The sequence below is a fragment of the Simochromis diagramma genome, unplaced genomic scaffold (assembly GCF_900408965.1).
Source record: "Simochromis diagramma unplaced genomic scaffold, fSimDia1.1 OVJJ01000216.1, whole genome shotgun sequence".
Taxonomy (NCBI): domain Eukaryota; kingdom Metazoa; phylum Chordata; class Actinopteri; order Cichliformes; family Cichlidae; genus Simochromis; species Simochromis diagramma.
In genome coordinates, this window is record NW_024386883.1 from 7,654,775 (window position 1) to 7,673,556 (window position 18,782).

The window sequence follows — 18,782 nt, forward strand, 5'->3', positions numbered from 1 at the left end:
TTTATGTCCAGTTGAGAATGAATGTGTGCACCCGCATATTAAATTAAATGAGCTCAAATCAGTAGTTTCATCTCCAGTCTTAGCAGAGGGTAATCATATAAGGAACGAGAGAACTGACAGTTACTATTTTAATCACCTTGTCTCAGTTGTTTTAACTCTCGGTATCATAAAGTAATGTGCTAACATCTGGACTGATGTGTTCACTGTCAGCATTTTAATCACGAGTTAAAGGCTGTGGGTTGCAGCCTTTGCTCTAACACTGTAGAAATGTAACAGGCCTCAGTCCTGATTCTAATAGTCTGAGCTGCTTCAAGCTTTATTTGTGAAGAGCACAGCAGCTTACAAAAACATAGCTAATTTGTGCTGTTGGGAAATATAGCTTTGATTGTTGAATCCATTTACATATTTCACTTTTTTAAATTGTTTTTATAAACGATTTTTAAGACCTGTTTTTAAAATTTGGAATTTGAAAATGTTTGTGGAAATCAGGCTTTTTTTGAAAATTAAATTTTTTTGTGAAATTCATTTTTGATCTGAAGTATATTTTGATGGATATTTTTATTTAAAAATTGTGTTTTTATTTTAAATTAAATTATTACATTATAATGTAATAATGTACATTATAATGTAATAATTTACTGATGTTTGGATAAATACAATGATTTTACAAATGCATAATTTTTTGTACAATTCATTATTTAAGCACAGAATTCTTTATTTCGACGCATGTGGCTCTTGTGGTCCCCCATAGAGTAGGAGTGATGCCCTGCAGAATAATCTCTGTCCGTCCAGAAAGGTGTCTGGAGTTACATTGTCATATGCATTAGCCCCTCCTCCTAGACTTTCAGAAAGATCGTGCTGAGACAGATGGCCATATCTCTACAGTTTTTAATCTGGATGTTAATAAGTTTTTGTAAGACTGCTGCTTCACATGTTCACATTAGGAATAAACAGCATTTATAAAATCATACATAGTCTGAACAGCAGAGGGCAGCATAAAGCAAAACAGTGACGGAATGGGAGATTTCAACAATTAAAGAAAAAAAGATACAGATGAAAGTTTTTTTTATTTTTCATACAGTAACCTGATACCCCAGGTACTAATTTCCTTTACCAGGTTGGCCTCTGCCCTCCAACTTCCATCGAGATTACCTAGCGGCGGAACGTTTAACGCGGACTAGCATTCCCACACGGACACATTTGTAACGGAGCGACGTGCCAGGCGAAATGGAAGTGTAAGACAGTTTTTGAGTTAAAATGGATTTCATTTTTATATCTGCATAATTTTAACTGATATTTCTATAACGTTTTGTTTCACCTGAGGCTAAACGCTGTGGTTAAAAGTGCAGAATCTGTCTCGCTGTCTTTTAGTTTCCGGTGTTGTGCCAAAAAGTGATTGCCTGCCAAAAAGTGATTTCCAATGTTTCTGTGTATTTTTTATGTGTAATATCTTTACGTATGTTGGTAAATAGACTTCGGTGAACAGCGTTTACAAAGAGGTTATATATAGAATTAAAAGATTATCTGTTTTTTCAAGTATCTTTATAACTCTGTGTTATTGTACTCACATTATAACCAATCCGGTCCTTTTTCCCCACTTACAATATTTTTACAGAACTATTGTAATATTTGCTGCCATTTCTGCTGTCTTACTCTTACAAAAGACATTTTTAATGTTAATGAGATTTTTTTTAACTGCATAAATAAAGGTTCTATAAAAGTCGCTGCCAAAAACTGATTGCGGCTTCTACCTTGTTACACGAATGTTGTTTGTGGCTCAATATGACTTTGTGTCATCCATGAGGGATGCATTTGACATATGTTTCACATATTATAGGCCAACAAGTTACTTATACCAGTTTAAATACGAGCAATCAGTTTTTGGCAAATACCGGAAATCACTTTTTGGCAGACAATCACTTTTTGGCACAACACCGGTTCAGTTATTGGGACCCGTGTGAGGGCTGTAGTCACATTTTCCAGTTAATCTGAAATAAACAATAAACAAATAAATTAAGTAAACGCAGCAGAACGTTAATGAGAACATAATAACAAGTGCATTTGTCAGCACTTTACTGATCCAGATTTTTGTGCTTGGATCGAAATTGTTTTTTATTTTTATTTATTTATAAATTACACGTGAAAACAGATACCAGGTTCTCTCACACGAGGAGATGTTTTCTTTTTGTTTGATGCATTATTTACTACTACTAATAATAATAATAATGCTGAGATTTTGACACTTAGCACTAAACTGGCTCGTTTGAACAAATAATCTTAGTATATTAATAGTTGCAATCCCATTGCTATGGTAGCCCATATTTTATATTGTTTACAAATGTGCTACACAAATACTCTGTGGCCACTTTATCAATTCAAATATCTAAAATCGGTAAATCAGATGGTTACAACCCAGTATATTTAGGAAATCAAGACATGCAGAAGAGCATCACGAGTTGAACTTTGAAGTAGACGAGTCACAGCAGCAGCAGCAGCAGAAGACCACACTGGGCGCCACTTCTGTCAACTGAGAACAGAAAACTAATGCTACTGTTCATATAGAATAACCAAAATTAGACACCTGAAGACTGGAGTAATGTTGCTTGGTCTGATGAGTCTCAATTTCTGCTGTAATGTTTAGATGGTAGGGTCAGAATTTGACATAAAAAACATGAAAGCCTGGATCTGTTCTACCTTGTATAAACATCTTTTAAACACCACAGCCTCCACTGAGATAACCCTCAAAAACAAATGCTTACTTTTTTTTTTATTCTCAGGAAAAATGCTAATGCTGCAATGCTCAGCAACTATGAGGTAAGGTCATATTTTCTCACTTTCTTCTTTATTTTCTTTGGTCACTTCAAAGAATAACTCATCAGGCCGATGGCACTTTTGTTTACCTGTGTGTTCCTCAGGTGTTCAAACTCCTCACAGACCTGAAGGAGCAGAGAAAAGACAGCGGGAAGCACAAACACAGCGCCGGGCAGCAGAACCTCAACACCATCATGTATGAGGTCAGAAAACATCCTCTGCGTTCCTCGTGCCTGTCATGTTTACCCGTTTTCAAAAGCACAGCCACAGTTTGGTTTGTACTTCCACCAGACGCTGAAGTACCTATCGAAGACGCCCTGCAGCAGACAGAGCCCTGAGATTGTCAAGGAGTTTCTCACCACCATGGTGCCGCACAAACTCACAAAGTCAGTAAGATCAGGCCATCACAGTAACTTCCAGCCTTGATGCTTTCAATAGAACTTTACAGACAGCATAAGATGCACAGCTCTTTTTAGATGAGAACTGTTTTTCCTCCCAAACAGGGCAGAAAAACTACAGCTACTGAACCACCGGCCTCTGACTGCAGTGGAAATCCAGCTTGTGAGTGTTTTTAAATTAAATTGCATCTTCATATCTACAGTGTTTTTATTACATTATTATTTATTACATTGTTCTCATTTAATTAGAAATGACTCTGTACTCTCAGAGTGACTTAAAGAATAGGTGTGCTGGTATTCTGCTTTATACGTCCGAGCTGTAAAAGGATCTTGCTGGGCAGGCAGGCGGCATGGACACCTACGTTTGTGAAGGCAACAACAAGCAAAGCAAATGCACCTTCAAATTGTTTGAATAATACAAATGAACTGTGTGATGGCTCACTTAAGTAGGAACAGATGAGCCTGGCTTCCACAGACGGGACAGAAACACTGTTTTTGTTTTGTTTTGTGTTGTTTTTACATAGGACTACTAACCTAACCTCTGCTAATGGCCACTTTTAAGGCTCCATTATTGAAGAAAAAACAAAAATGATGTCAAACATGCAGATTTGTGGGTCATTTCAACTCAGAATCTGTCCGTGGAGCTGTAAATCACAGATGAAAATAACACCACCAAAAAATATCCACCTTGCACATTAAAGTTAGTAGATTGGAGTGTCCCTGCAGCAGTCTGGGCTCATTCAGACTGTGTAAAAATGTAGTTTGAGTTGTTCTTTGCCGACGCTAAATGTGCTGAAGAATGCACTGATAAAGTGACGCTGTTGACTCTGGTGCTTTTAATCTCATATCACATGGTTTTCATCAGCTTGTAGAGTTCAACAGTTTTCAGTAATATGTAGATATTTTACAGATCTCTTCCCAGTTTTATCTGAGCACTTCAGGGACTAGTTGCCCCTGTTGGACATTCAAGCATCGACACTTCCATGAAAGCTGGCAAACTGTATCTACTGATGGAAATCATGTGATATGATCAAAAGCTTGAGAACAAAGACATAAAGCAAAAACGAACTGAAAACAGAAGATGAAATCATATCAGGAGGCTTTAGTGTTGCACTGTCTGAAGTTTCTTTCTGTGTTCAGCTGGTAGAAGAGAGTGAAGAGCGACTATCAGAGGAGCAGATTGAGGAGCTTATCCAGACAGTCACAGATGTCCTACCGGGAGACCCAGAGCAAGAAAACGCAGCTCCAGCAGACACAGAGATGGATGATGGCGGCGAACAGTCATGACACCATGACGGGCCAGAACTGGAGATAACTGCAGAACTGGATGGACTGTGATTATTTGCACGACTAATTGAACTGTGCATGATGGGACACATGCTGCCCGACAGCTTGATAATTCACATCAAGTTGACCTGTTACATAAGCAGAAGAAGATATACTGATTGTTTCTCTATGTGCATTCATACTACATAGCTGCATTAAATCAAACAGGGTAGTGTGTCACAATAGGAATTATTGGACTCTGATTTCCAAAGCTGCAATGTTAGACAGTTGTGCGATTAAACTTAAGCTGGTGCAGCATAAATGTAAGATCAAACAGTATGATTAGATTGGCTGTGTAATAACAAAGCACAAAATATAAGCCAGGAGGTTGTCACTCAACTCTTATTCAGTTTGCGAAGCAATGATTTTTAAAACATGCTGACACTTTTTTCCCCTTTGCATTACAAAGAGATGTAACAGCTGAAATATGCAGCGGTTGTTTGTAATTTTGGATCACACAGAAAAGTTGCAGCCACTATGTCTGCTTTCAGGTATGGCTGCAGGGCTGTAGTTGTCAGTACTGCAGGACATGTTTCACAGAGATGTGTTTCTGTAACCGTGCAGAGGTCACACGGGATATAAACTACAGGTTTGCAGCCCTGGATCAACTCCAGTTTGGTTTTTTTTTCAACTTTCTGTTGTAGTAGAGGAAGGATGTGCTGGTTAGAGTCATGTACATTTCTGCTTTTGGGCTTCCTGTTGACATATCACATCAGTTTCCTGTGCTTGCCAAGTACCTTGCCGAGGCGGGACGCCTAAGTGAAGTGAACACTGATTTTTTGGACAGCACATCTGAGCGCGCCAAGCCCCCCAACCCAGTCAAATCGGTCATGCTTGTAAATGTAAACAGGAGGAACACTTTATTAATTTCTATATGACAATCACAGTTATCGCTGTTACTTTCATTCTTACGATAACGAACTACCAAATCCGACAGTTTTACTGTACTATATTAATTTTGTTCTGCAGTCAAGACTGGTAAGAACACAGTAAAAGTGGAAGTAGGCAACATATCTTTGGCATCATTGGGGGAAAAGATTGACATATTATTGTAATTAAAGTTTTCCATCAGAGGACTACGCTTGTGTGAGGGAATTTTTTTTTTCAGATTTAAATAGGAGAGAAGTAAAAAGGGGAAAAAGTCTACATATGAAATAGGATGTGGTGTTAAAATGAGTCACAGTGCATTTACAAAAACAGGGATGTGCTTTAGACTCAGTATTTACTTGGCAATGTGATTTTAATTCTTCACAGCATCCCTCTGAGATGCCATGTCCACATTGACATGACAGCATCACACAGTTGCTGCAGATTTTTCAGATGCACATCCATGATGAGACTCTGCTCCACCACACCCCAAAGGTGCTCTACTGGATTGAGATCTGGTGAGTCTGGAGGCCAATTGAGTGCAGTGATCTCAGTGTTGTGTTCATGAAACCAAGTGTAGTTCCAATTTCCTGTTGCTTAGTTTTGGTGAGCCTCAGTTTCCTGTTCTAAGATGACAGTGAGTGGCACCCAGTGTGGTCTTCTGCTACTGTAGGCCACCTGCTTCAAGATTTGGTTGCGCTTTCAGAGATGCTCTTCTGCATACCTTTGTTCTTATGTGTCCTCAAAGCAGTCAGGCCATTCTCCTCAGACATTAACGAGGCATTTTTGCACAGAGAACTGCTGCTCGCTGGATATTTCCTCTTTTTCGGACCATTCTCTGTAAACCCTAAAGATGCTTGTGTGGGAAAATCCTAGCAGGTCATTAGACCAGCACCAACAATAATCACCATAATTGCTGTAATGAAATGGTTCTTTCCTTTTGAGGCTCCCTTTGAACTCTAGCAGGTTATCTTGACTATATCTACATGCCTAAATTGTTTGACTTGATGCCCACTTACTGGCTTTCTAATGAAGTGGCCAGAGAGTGTCAGCGTATAAAGCAAAAGCATATAATTCTTTTCCTTTATTTATTTTTTCATCACCTCACTAGTTATTTCATTTATTATTCATGTCTCTCATGACTTATCCATGGACTGAGTCGATATTGAATATTTTATTTATTGCATGTTGGCAGCTTTACTTGTAATTTGGTCACACATGGTCGTGCACAGAGGCCGCAATCTATCATAAAGGCGATGTTAAGGGTAGCCAAAAACCTGCTCCTAATGAAACGATGGGTAAATTAAATGAGGCGGCTTTAACCTCCTTTAAATCGCGCGCTGTGATTAAATTTCCCCGGTGGGCTTTTACTGAGAGCATACAAATCGATAAGGTAAAGTAATTCTTGCCTCCGGTGCAACTGCTTTGCTTCGCTCGCCTTCTCTTATGTCGACGAAATTGCCCTTTAACGCGTCCACCAATCAGAATCGTCCAAGCAGATGCGTTTTAGAATTGAGAGCTGTGCTCGTCCAATCAGCGCCCAGCTTTCTCTGCCAGCCTGCGCTCGTATCGTCTGCTCCCCTATCTCTCTCTCTCGCTCTCTGTGTGAATGTTAGATACAGCTCGACTTCTCACGAAGTTAGGAAATGGTGTAGACACCACGGCGGTGACCTTCGCCCATAGATGAGAGTAAACACCGATGTGTGTGTGTTGAGAAGGTGGGGGGAGACAGAGCAGCTGTCTGCCTCTGGCTTAAGGTCCATGTGTGTGTTTCTTCTTCGTATTTCGGCTGGTGAGTGAACACCATTTTTTCTTCTTTTTCACGGTTAAGACATTTCCAGCTAGGATAGCTATCTAAATGGAACCGAATTAGCCCATCCATACCAGGTGCAGGCGGTGAAAACGCGCCGTGACAGTCTGGCTGTCGTTTATGGAGAGCCGTAGGTGTCCCCGGTGTGTGTGTGTGTGTGTGTGTGTGTGTGTGTGTGTGTGTGAACGCCAGCGGGGCACTGACTCACTCACCTGGCGGATTTTTTGCCTTCCTGCTTCGGGGTGCAGGGAGACCAGATGTTTGTGGCTGCTGGGCCTGCGGTCTGCTGCCGTGCAGTAATCCTATTTATACAAGCACGCGCACTGCAGTGACAGCGGTGACCTGTTTCAAATACACCCACCAGCAGCCAGCTGGGCCAACATATTTTTGTGCAACTCGGCAAAAATAAATAAATAACGAGAGAGAGCCTCAATTCAGGATGAAGCAGCTGCAACTCAGCATAAGCCTTTGAGGCCGTCATTTCACATTTGTTGACACCGAGAGGAAACAATGCAGCACAGAGTAGGAGGGCACATCCTTACAAACTAAATGTGGAGCAAAGGGTATGTTTTTGTGTGACAGTAAGGACTATTTCCTTACTAAAGCTAGGGTTAACGTGGCATTTTATATGGCAGCATAAATGTCTTCCAGATAGAGGACGGATATACAGTGATTTAGTAGACTTTGTACACTTCTTCCTTGTTTAATGACAGTAAAACTGTTGTTTCAGCTGCTTTTCTGTCAGCTAATCATTTTGGGTTTCAGAAGGGATGTACCCATAGATCCGCTCATTAGTTTTAGAGCCACGTGTTTCCTGTGAGAGACACTCATTGGACACTTTATTGGGTACATCTTTCTAGTATTGGGTTGGATCCCTGTTTGGTTTAAAACTGTCTTGATTTTTCATAGCACAGATTCCATGAAACATTCCTCAGAGATTTTGGTCATTATTGACATGATTTTTGGCTGCACGTCCATGATGCAAATCTCCTGTTCCCTTACAAAGGTGCTCTACTGCACTGAGATCTGGTGACTGTGGAGCACATACGGGTACAGTGAAATTATTGTCATGTCAGGAAACCAGAAAGTGTTGCTTTCTGTTGGAAATAGCCATCAAAAGCAAAGAGCGCAGTGCAGTCATAAAGAGATAGGCATGGTCAGCAGTAATACTCAAGGTAGGCTGTGGTGCTTAAATGATGGTTAGTTGGTAACAAAATATCTCCGACATTATTACACCAGCATCAGCCTGAACTGTCAATACAAGGCACGATGGGTGCTTTCATGAACATGCTTTTATATTGCTTACAACAGATTCTGACCCTACCGTCACAGCAAGCAACATTTTTTCTAGTGTTCTGTTGTCCAGTTTTAGTGAGCCTGTGTGCACTTTAGCCTCAGTTTCCTGTTCTTAGTCTACCGGAGTGGCACCCAGTACGGTCTTCTGCTGCTGTAACCCATCTGCTTCCCAGTTCACGTGTTTTGCTTTCAGAGATGCTCTATTGCATACTGGTTATTCTCTCATCTGACCTCTGGCATCCACAAGGCGTTTTCTCACAGAGAACTGCCCCTCACTGGGTATTTGCTTATTTATTTTTTATTTTTGGACCCTTCACTGTAAACACTGGAGATGACTGTGTGCAAAAACAGCCCAGTAGATCAGCAGTTTCTGAAATACTCAGATCAGCCTGTCTGGGAACAACATCCAACTGAGTCACTGCCATGTGTTTGGATGATTAGATATTTGTGTTAACAAGCAGTTGAACAGGTGTGCCCAACAAAGTGTGTGGTGAGAGTGTGTTCACTGTTGTAAACCAGAAGCATTGTGTGTGTAAGAACAGGTGAGCGGGGCTAAAAATTCAAACACCGTTAATAAATGAGGAATAAAACAAATATAGAGACCTGAGGTGAGCATTCACTTCACTGAGGAAAGCCTGTCATTACGGTATAGAGTATAAATAAAGTAAACATAAAAACGAATGAACATGGATATTCAGTGGTGAGAACTGCAAACTGAAACTTTAAAACATAACTGTCAAGATTTTTATCTTTGGCAGGAAGTCAGTTTATATATTTGTTTGGAGGTTTCGTGACCGTCTTCTGCTCAAAGGTTTCAAAGGTGTTGCTTTCTTGCAACCCACCTGAACTGCAGATTCTGCAGATGGACTGTGATCACGGTTCATTCCTCTTATTATTTTAGGTGTGTTTGTGAAAAGACAGTTTTCAGATATGTTGTGTTTGCAGAAACCAATTTAACCATTCTTTCTAAACACATGCTTACCCATGCAGAAAGGTTTGCCTGAGTTTTCAGATATTTGTTATTACTTCCACTGAAGTGCAGTAAAGGAGAACTGACTTTTGTTTGTGGTTTACTAAGCATTAAAAAATATACAAATTAAATGTTCCTAGTGTTTTGCTCCCTCTAAAAATAAAATATCCAGTAGATTTTCAGCACTTCAGGTGCCATCAAATAATCAGAAACTAATGTTTCTCATTCGAGAGGATTTCCTTCCCTTCTCTGTTTCAACTGAATCTGTATGTAAAACAAAAACTATCCATACATGTCTGTTTAACTGGCAATGGGAGGACTAAAACACTGGAGTGTTTAAATTGGAAAATATGCTTCTTTTTCTGTAACATGTCTGATCCAGGCTTTTAAATCTGTTGAGGAAAAAGGGGCGAAAAAAAGCATCAAGACTCAGTACTTTGCCCTAATTCTCTGCAGGCTCCAAGTGGCTTAATCTCTGCATCAAATTAAATTAGAATTACATGTAAAAATCGTTCGGGTGCTACTAGACTTAGGATAGTTTAAGACAGCACCAAACCATCATAGCCCAACCCCAATGTCCTCGTTTACAGCTGTTTTTACTTTTAGTTTTGCCAGAGAGAACATTTTTTCAGGCGGTTTCATCCAACCCACAGAGGGTACTGCTCCCCCACATGCCATCCAGATGTTCGGGATCCCTCCACACCCAGACAGAACAAGCAAGATGCCAAAATGCCCCTGAGAAATGGAGGAATATTTCAGATACACTTTTGCAAGATGCTGCAGTTTCAGTTGCATTAATTCAAGCATTTACTTAAGTCAGTAGTGGCTCGGTGCTTTATACATGCTTTGCTGTTTTAGAGTGCCAGTAAGAGGAATTAAACACCGACTTGTGAAACTCCTCGTATGCACATTGCAGAAGATAAATGGGGAAGTTGCAGGATGTCTGAATTGGTCAATAGTAATGTGAGCTTTAACAAATTGATTTGCGTTTCAGCGTGGCAGAAACTGTCAGTGAGAATAAAAGCATGAGGGAGCTGTAATTAGTGGCTTCAGAAACATTGCCTGAGAGTGTGTCTGCGTTGCGTGCCGCAGTGAACTTTGATATGGCTTTAGCAGTCGGCGGCTCCCCGGAGGAGTGATGCAAAATAGATGCTTTGAGGAGAAAAACTGGATGCATTTCAGCTCCTCTGAAAGCCTGTGTGTGTGTGTGTGTGTGTGTGTGTGTGTGTGTGTGTGTGTGTGTGTGTGTGTGTGTGTGTGTGTGTGTGTGTGTGTGTGTGTGTGTGTGTGCGCGCGCGCGCGCACGCGCAAGTGTTCTTGGCAAAAACGACGGCCACCATTCGCACACTGCTAGCAGATGATAACTCACTCTGGGCTAATGTTGAGAGTTATTTATTGGAATTTTGTAACATGATAATCATGCTTTTTAATACTCAGAAGCTGGAAAATGAGGCTGGAAAGTACTCTAATAGTGAAGTGCTTTACCGTCATTGAGAAACACAGTGTCATTGGTCATAAGCTGATTCTTGTGCAGCTTTTTCTGAGTTTTATGACATGTTCCTCTCTTGTCTTAGGTAGGAAGCATGGATAAAATGCACAGCTGGTTGTGGAGTGCGACACACCTGGACCCTGCTCACCGATAACGGGTCCAAAGAACTGCAAAAAAGTGAGGAGCCTTCCCAGACACCATCCTCCAGGATTTCTTCAGGATCACTTCCAGCATTCATCCTAAAAGCTGACTGTCAAACTGGCTAAGTTAAACTGACCTGGCTGTATTAAAGTGAGTCCCTCCACCAGTCTCATCAGCTGACCCTGAATTAATTTTATGTCCTCCTAACTCCCAAACACACACCTCCCCAACAATGAGGAGCACCAGATCGAACCTGCTGCTGGGCTGCGTGCTCCTCTGCTCAGTCTCCCTTCTCTACCTGGGGATGAGCGGGGTAGACTGCCCTCCGAAAAGCCATCGGCGCCGCTGGATGGAGCTCACTCTGGGCTCAGGCAATCAGAGCTTATCCCTGACTGATCACTTCCCAGAAGACACACCCATTATCTTCATTGGGGGCTTCCCCAGGAGCGGCACGACACTGATGCGCGTCATGCTGGACGCCCACAATGCCGTGCGGTGTGGAGAAGAGACCCGAGTGATTCCCCGCCTCTTGACCATGAGGGCCACTTGGAGCCGCTCAGTGAAGGAAAGAATACGACTGGATGAGGCCGGCGTCACTGACCACGTGTTGGACTCAGCTGTGCGAGCGTTCCTGTTGGAGGTGGGTTTCTCAGGCTGCTTTTGCGATAATGAAACACATCTTCATGTTTTTTAATGGTGAGGAGTGTGTGAGAGAGACAGGGTCACATGTTTGTATTCACATGTATAGCCCAATAAATCCCCAGAGAAATGCCAATATTGAAGGACAAATTTCCATATTGTTGAATCTGTAGTTCATCTTTTAGTTCTTCAGCATTGAAAATCTTTAGCTTGCCCAGATTAACCTGCAGGATATTGTAAAACGTTCCTTTTTTTGCTTTAATTAGCTATATAGGACCACTTTAGAGCAACAGCAGTCTGAACCTGCTTTATGTTGTGAGTTAGGTTTTCTCTCTCTTTCTCTCTCTAACAGTCAGATATAAGTTCTGAGCAGAACCAGGCTCAGGGAGGAGCACACATCTGTCACAGCTGGTATAGGGTTAGATGAAGTAGAAAAGAGGAGCTTAGAGACCCCATGAACAATAAACAATACAAACTCCAGGAAGGAGACAGGAAGAAGTTCCCAATGAGCAGAAATGGTGTATCAAAAAAAAGTGGGAAGTTATTTCAGTTGTGTTGGTTTTTACCTTCATTTTAACGATACACCAGTAAAAAAGCTCAGACCTTTGTTGCAGCAGTTTAATAAGATGAAACTTCCTGGAATAAATGTTTACAGTTTTAACTTCTTCCCCTATAAAAGCACTGATGTGGAAATTTTGTCTAAGTGGCAGCACCTTATTGTTTAGTACAATAATACAGCAGTGAGTTGCCATTAAGCGCGATTTACACTTCTGCTGGGAATCTTTGTAGAGCTGCGACGCAATCTAAAGAAGTGGTTGACGTTGTTGCCAGCATTTATGTTAGAGCTAGTGCATTACGTATTAATTACCTCGTGGCTGAGTTTCATATGTGGCGCCAGGCGATAGAAACAAATAAAATGTCCTGGGTCCGCACTCTTTGTTGTGGTCAATTTCAAACATGTTTGTTGTTCAAATTTTTCCAACTTCAAGTTTTTTGATTGATGACATTCATTCCAATAGTTTCAGTGATCTGCCTGCAGGGGTTTGCTGACATTTGTGAGTCTTTATATTGATGCAGTTATTATTTCTGTATATTGAGATGATGATAACTGACTTTATTCGGGGTGTGTGTGTGTTCCAGGTGATAGTCGGTCACGGGGAGCCTGCGCCTCGCCTTTGCAACAAGGACCCGTTTGCACTGAAGTCTCTGTCTTATTTGGCTCACATCTTCCCGAAAGCAAAGTTTGTGCTCATGCTACGAGATGGACGGGCAACTGTGCACTCAATGATATCACGCAAGGTGCGTTTGTCTGTTTTCTCCTTCATGCTACAGCGTCCTCTCAGGCTGGCTGTTCGAGCCTCCACAAGAGATGCAAAAAAAAACATGCCATCTCGCTGGGTTTTCCCTGTCGGGATTCCTGTGGTGACCTTCACACTCTGCCTCATTTCATAGGTGACCATCTCCGGTTTTGACCTGACCAGCTACAGGGACTGCCTAACAAAGTGGAGCAGTGCAGTGGAGACCATGTTCAGCCAGTGCCAGGCGGTCGGATACGCTAGGTGTCAGCCCATCCGTTATGAGCAGCTTGTCCTCCACCCAGAGGAGGAAATGAGAAAGTTGCTGCACTTTCTGGATTTGCAGTGGGACCCATCGGTGCTGCACCACGAAGAGCTGATTGGAAAGGCTGGTGGTGTGTCTCTATCAAAGTGAGTATATGAAATATGTGCTAGCTTTAGTGATACTTGTTTGTTTAATGTTATAAAGTTTTCAGATGGGCCGTCCTTTATATATCTGCCTTTGATTCAAGTGTCTTTTCAAATGAAAGCTTCTGTTGTGGCAAACGTTTTAGAAGCGGGTATCTCAAAACCTCAGCATAATAAACAGCACACTACACTGAAACTCTCCACATGATAAGATACCCACAGTGGTTTATTTTTAACCTTTAAAAGTAGCAGCAGTCCTAATGTATTTGCATGCAATGTGTGCATGCACTGAAGAAGTTTAGATTACATTACATTTCAACCATGACATGGTTTTAATGCACATGCATACTTTGCATTTTCACCTTCAGTTCTGTTTAGAAATGATTTTATTTCTGTTAAGTGTAAAAAATAGTTTAACAGAAGTTTCTGTTTGTTGTTTACACTTTTAAATGAGGGGGGAAAAAAGAGCACAGGGAGATAGGGCTAGTTATGTAACGATCTGCTGGATCAGCCTTGCAGTCTGGTTGCATCAAGTAGCATGTAAGAGGGTATCTTCTGTTGGGGTGTACGCTAATGTTAAACACACACCCTAGCTGGAAGGCTTATCTCCTGACATCTCTCTCTCTCACAGCAGAGGTCATCACTTAATTGCCGCCTTCCAGGTAGCTCTGAACTGAGATGTCATCTGAGCACATTCCAGTAGTAAAGGCAGGACAGTGAGTGAAAACGGGATTTGCTTTGCTTCTTAGTGAGGTTGAACGATTCATGCATCACTAGCAAGAGAGCACAATACTTGTTTTCACACTTAAAAATACCGCTGCAAACACGTACATGAACAGAGCCTGATCAGTGATCAAAAAACGCACAACATAGGCAGTGCAGATTCAAGTTTTATTACCGGTTGTGTCTACTGCTAGCTTTCTTCCAGCTTTCCAAGTTGGAAATCCAGAAGGGGTGTAGGAGGCGTTTTAGATGAAAATTTAGACTGAGAACTCGATTGTGCAGTGGTTAGCATTTTTGCCTTGCAGCAAGAAGGCCCTATGTTCAAATGTTCTCCCCGTGTCTGCAGGGGTGTCTCCAAGTACTCCGGCTTCCTCACAGTCCAAGGATATGCAGTCAGTGGGGTTAGCTTGACTGGTAATTCTAAAATTGCACATAGGTGTGAACATGAGTGTGAATGGTTTTGTGACAGACTGCTTGCCCATTCTCACCTTATGGTAGGTAGGATAAACACCAGCGCCCTAGCCTACACATAAAAACCTGAATTGAAGCCGAAGAAAATGGATGAAACTGTGTGTGATGTGACGCACTGTAAGTTCATACTGTTGTTGAGAAGTTGTAACATTCTTTGCTGGATTTAGTGCCTTTGGACAGAGCATTGTCTTGCCCCCTCTACTCTGTTCAGAGCAGAGAGCTGCAGCACCCAGACAGACAAAGAGAGGCGTTGTCCCTTGTGAGAGGAGTATGCTGAATACTCAGTTTATTCAGCCATTTGCAGCTGCGTTTAAATGTGACTGAGTTTTCACCTTTCTTTTGTTTTGCTTCTTGTTTGTCTTCTGTTTTTCTCTATTTCCCTGTTGCATTTTATACCGCTTTGGTTCACAGCATTTTGTTCAACCCTTGTTGTTTTTAAAAGTGCCTAATTCACTCGACTTATTCAAAACTGAACTAACTGAGGTTTCCCCATTTTACTAGTTTTGCAAAATTTGATGTTTCACAACGTGAGAAACCAAAAGTGTTTCAGTTGTTTCAAAAGTGAAAATCAGACCGTCAAATTTGAGTCAGGAGTAATCCCACAAATTTTCATGCAGTCTCTGCTGGAGGATGGTAAAAATTCTCCAATGCGCATGAAGTGAATGGTCAACACACATCCGGCCATATCCAGTCTAGAGGAGGTCTAGGGAAGTTTTTTAATTGGTTTGCATGAAAGAAACAGATTTGCTGAATATGCAGTTAGCTTGCAGTTAATAGGCTGTGTTCCTGTTATTATTGTTAGGCCATATACGCTGTGCACATGCATGATGCTGAATTTAAACGGTTTACTCATCCTGTGAATTCACGCCCCGCTGGCTTTGAGGGGCAGCTATATTTCACGATAGAAACTGTTGTTTTTTTCAGGTTTCTGAAAGCCAGCTGAGATTCCCACTTCTCACACGTCTCGCTCACACACTCCATGTGCTGACCACATTTTTGCTTACTCATCTTTGATATTTATTCAGTAACTGTATATGAACATATAAAAGTTTCATTGTAATAAAATACAGAGCAAATCATTAGTAAAAGTAAATGTTCTTACACTGCAACATGCTTTATTGAATGATAAGGCCTTCTCAGATGTGCTTATGGTAAATAAGCAGCACAGCTTGAAGGTTAAATGATGGTCCAAGATTAAGAAAGGCACCAGTTGGACCGTTTACTCTGCAGTGGTGCCAACACGTATGTCTGTCCTCATTAACAACAGAGCAATTAAAATAAAGTCTTCCATAATGTAATGAATAAGTTATTTTATATGGCTGCATTTTTCTTCATGTTCATCCATTTCTATATGATAGTACTCCATCTGCAGTAGTGAGAAATAAAGTGAAACTGTTGCACCTGGAAAAAATTAGATTTTTACTCATTCTGTCTGCACCGAGGGTTTAAAGTGCGGAGTGATCTCAGCTAATTCACTGGGATCCTGCAGGTTTTTTTATGTTTTGTATTCCAACAGATTTTCTGTTTCTTAAGATGACAGTGTCAGATATAGCAGGGTGCACAACGATGTGAAAATATGTGTGAAGAATGATATGTGTGAGGTGTTCACTCAAAACAAGTCACAGGAAGTCACATGACTGTGAGACCTTCATGTCTTCTAAAGTTGAAACTCATGTGTTTTGTCATGTAATGTGACATTTAGCAAAAAAAATCACTTTAAGTTCAAGTGTATGTTTTTGTGTTTGTTTTCATTATTGATTAATACATTTATATTATTATAAAAAAAACTGCTGCAGAATTTTTCCCCTAACAGTTTCAGGTTTAGTCTTAAGGGAATTTCACCAAATGCGATTGACCCTGTGGGTTTTACCTCAGATGTTTTGTTCTCATGCAAATCAGGACTGTAAGCAGTAAGCACAAGTCTAAAAATGCAACTTAAAACAGGCAAACCCACCATGAGGAAAAAAAAATACTAATCACGTCGTGCAGGATGCCGAAAATCTTCCTTTTAAATCAGCCAAACCTTTCAGGGTTAAGTAAAGCTTACAGGACTCCCACAGAAAGACTTTTTAATTTGTGTTGCTCCACTTGTTTGTTGTGCCTCAAGTAGAGCATTTCTCTGCAGGCCAGAAGCTCGGGGGATTTGGTGGGAGTTTGGCTGCTAAACCCAAACCTGGCGCGTATTTGAAGGAATTAGGCCACATTCTGAGAGAATTAGCACCCTCACTTTGAGAAGTTATGCAACGGCCGGCGCAGTGTTAGTCACCCAAATGCTTAAAGTAGGAAATGTGGAACAGGGTGCACACATTAATTAAATCAGAGGGAGTTATATGGAAGATTTAAAATGACTAGTTTCCTCCGAGTTACTCTCTGTTCTCATCTGCAATTCTTTGTGACGCTCTTTATTATTTTCTGTCGATACACAAAATAAAAGCAAATTAATAATACGGTAAAGAACTAAACTGTTTTATTCTTGCCAATCATGATTATGACACAAATGCACACAGAAAAAATGCATTTATTTTATTCTTTAATATTTTATTTTTGTATTTAGCCCTTTTATTTATCTTTCTTTGGTGGCCGGTAACTTATGAATTATTATTTCCCATTGAGGCTGCTGTGAAGGGGCACGCCTTGGTTGTAAAGAGATCAAATGAATGAGCAGAACTAATTTCTCTTTGTATAAAACTTGCGCACTCGCATACATGACGTGGGTGTTTGGCTCTCTGCAGGGTGGAGCGTTCGACAGACCAGGTGATGAAGCCAGTGAATACGGAGGCACTGTCCAAGTGGGTGGGGCAAATTCCCCCTGACGTGGTCAACGACATGGCTGAAATCGCTCCCATGCTGGCTCTCGCCTGGGCTACGACCCCCATGCCAACCCTCCCGACTACACAAAAACGGAGCCCCTGGCACCTGAGTTCAACTACTCACACGTGAGTTTAAAAGCGTTAAAAGTTAAAAGTGTTTTTGCCACTTAGACATCCAAACCCTAACATTGCTGTGTGCTAGCTTGCCTAATTTTACATGTGGTGTTGCATGTAGGCGTGCTCTGTTTGGCTGTTTCACAAATGCCCCACAGCCCAGAGATCTGTGCTGCAAAGTAGGATTTGGCCTTATCCACCTAACTTCAGACTTAACCTTGGGTTTTCAGTATTACAAGGAAGGTTCACATGTTAACATTTTCTAAAAACCTGTTCCGTAGCAGGTTAGGCTCAAGATTAGAGACCAACGGCTATGAAATCAGTGACAAGTCAAATGTCAATCAGCTGTATTCTTCACTCTCACTTGTAGTCGCTTCAGTCGCTCAGGTGGAAGTTGAGAAAAGTTTATCTTGTCCTGCTCACTTCCTGTCACCTGTGGTTATTTCACCCGTAGCTGTGGTTTGTGTGTGTACGCAGCTTTAAACACCACTGAGTCTACAGCTGAGAGTAAAAAACACTCTTGTAGTTGTAATCCATCAGAATCAAGTAGACTTGTTCATGTCTCTGATAACCGCTTATCCTGATTGCCCACATTAGGGTAAGTGAAACCAGTCAACAGTACTTGGCGTAGCAAATTCCAAGAACACAAATGTTGCTTCAACCTCCTCAGTTCAGAGTCGGATTGCAGCCATATGATACTATAGCAGCTAATTACATTACAAAAGCTGGCAATAATTCATTCCTTGTTATGCACACTGATGAGCCAGCGAGCAGGAAGTGTGTAACAAACAGTCCTCTACTTCCTTAACAGGTCTTTGACCTTAATCTTCAGTGCCATGATAAACAGTCTGAAGGAGCCGCAGTTCTTGTTTCTCGACAGCTGCTGCAGCCCAGATGTTGGTGCACATCCACTGCTGCACCTGCATGTTAACATGCAGCACTCTAATCAGATATTATGTTTCACCAAGTGACATCCAGCGGTGCAGAGAGCTTCACGTAGCTGCCAGAGTGAATCAATTTGCAACCATAAATCAGCCTCGATAGTTTCTCCTGTTATTCTGTGACCTGTGAATGACTCTGTCTTTTCTTTCCATAGAAAGAAAAATCAGCAGATGTTCCTCACCCCAGCTAAGCATGGCTGTGATGTTCAGCGATATGGATGCGCCGCAACGACAGATTTCAAGTTCTGGAGGAGCTACACCTGGCGGGAAAGA

At 41.3% G+C, this 18,782-nt stretch overlaps 1 protein-coding gene and 1 pseudogene across 1 annotated transcript; both read left to right on the forward strand.

Annotated features, from left to right (window-relative positions):
• The first annotated feature begins 1,076 nt into the window (after positions 1-1,076).
• Positions 1,077-11,137, forward strand: LOC120733703 (calcitonin gene-related peptide-receptor component protein). Its single transcript, XM_040032042.1, has 7 exons — positions 1,077-1,235; positions 2,778-2,814; positions 2,916-3,014; positions 3,103-3,197; positions 3,315-3,372; positions 4,350-7,194; positions 11,053-11,137. Exons 1-6 carry the CDS (start codon positions 1,228-1,230, stop codon positions 4,494-4,496), a joined length of 444 nt encoding a protein of 147 aa, XP_039887976.1. The 5' UTR covers positions 1,077-1,227; the 3' UTR covers positions 4,497-7,194; positions 11,053-11,137.
• Positions 11,138-11,265: 128 nt separating this feature from the next.
• On the forward strand, positions 11,266-18,700 carry LOC120734092 (annotated as a pseudogene).
• The last annotated feature ends 82 nt before the right edge of the window (positions 18,701-18,782 follow it).

Bases quoted from the DNA above. Each gene is read 5' to 3' on its own strand.
- LOC120733703 (XM_040032042.1), top strand. The intron at 3,015-3,102 runs GTCAGAAAACAT...TACTTCCACCAG, and splicing joins TCAACACCATCATGTATGAG to ACGCTGAAGTACCTATCGAA. The intron at 3,198-3,314 runs GTCAGTAAGATC...CCTCCCAAACAG, and splicing joins GTGCCGCACAAACTCACAAA to GGCAGAAAAACTACAGCTAC.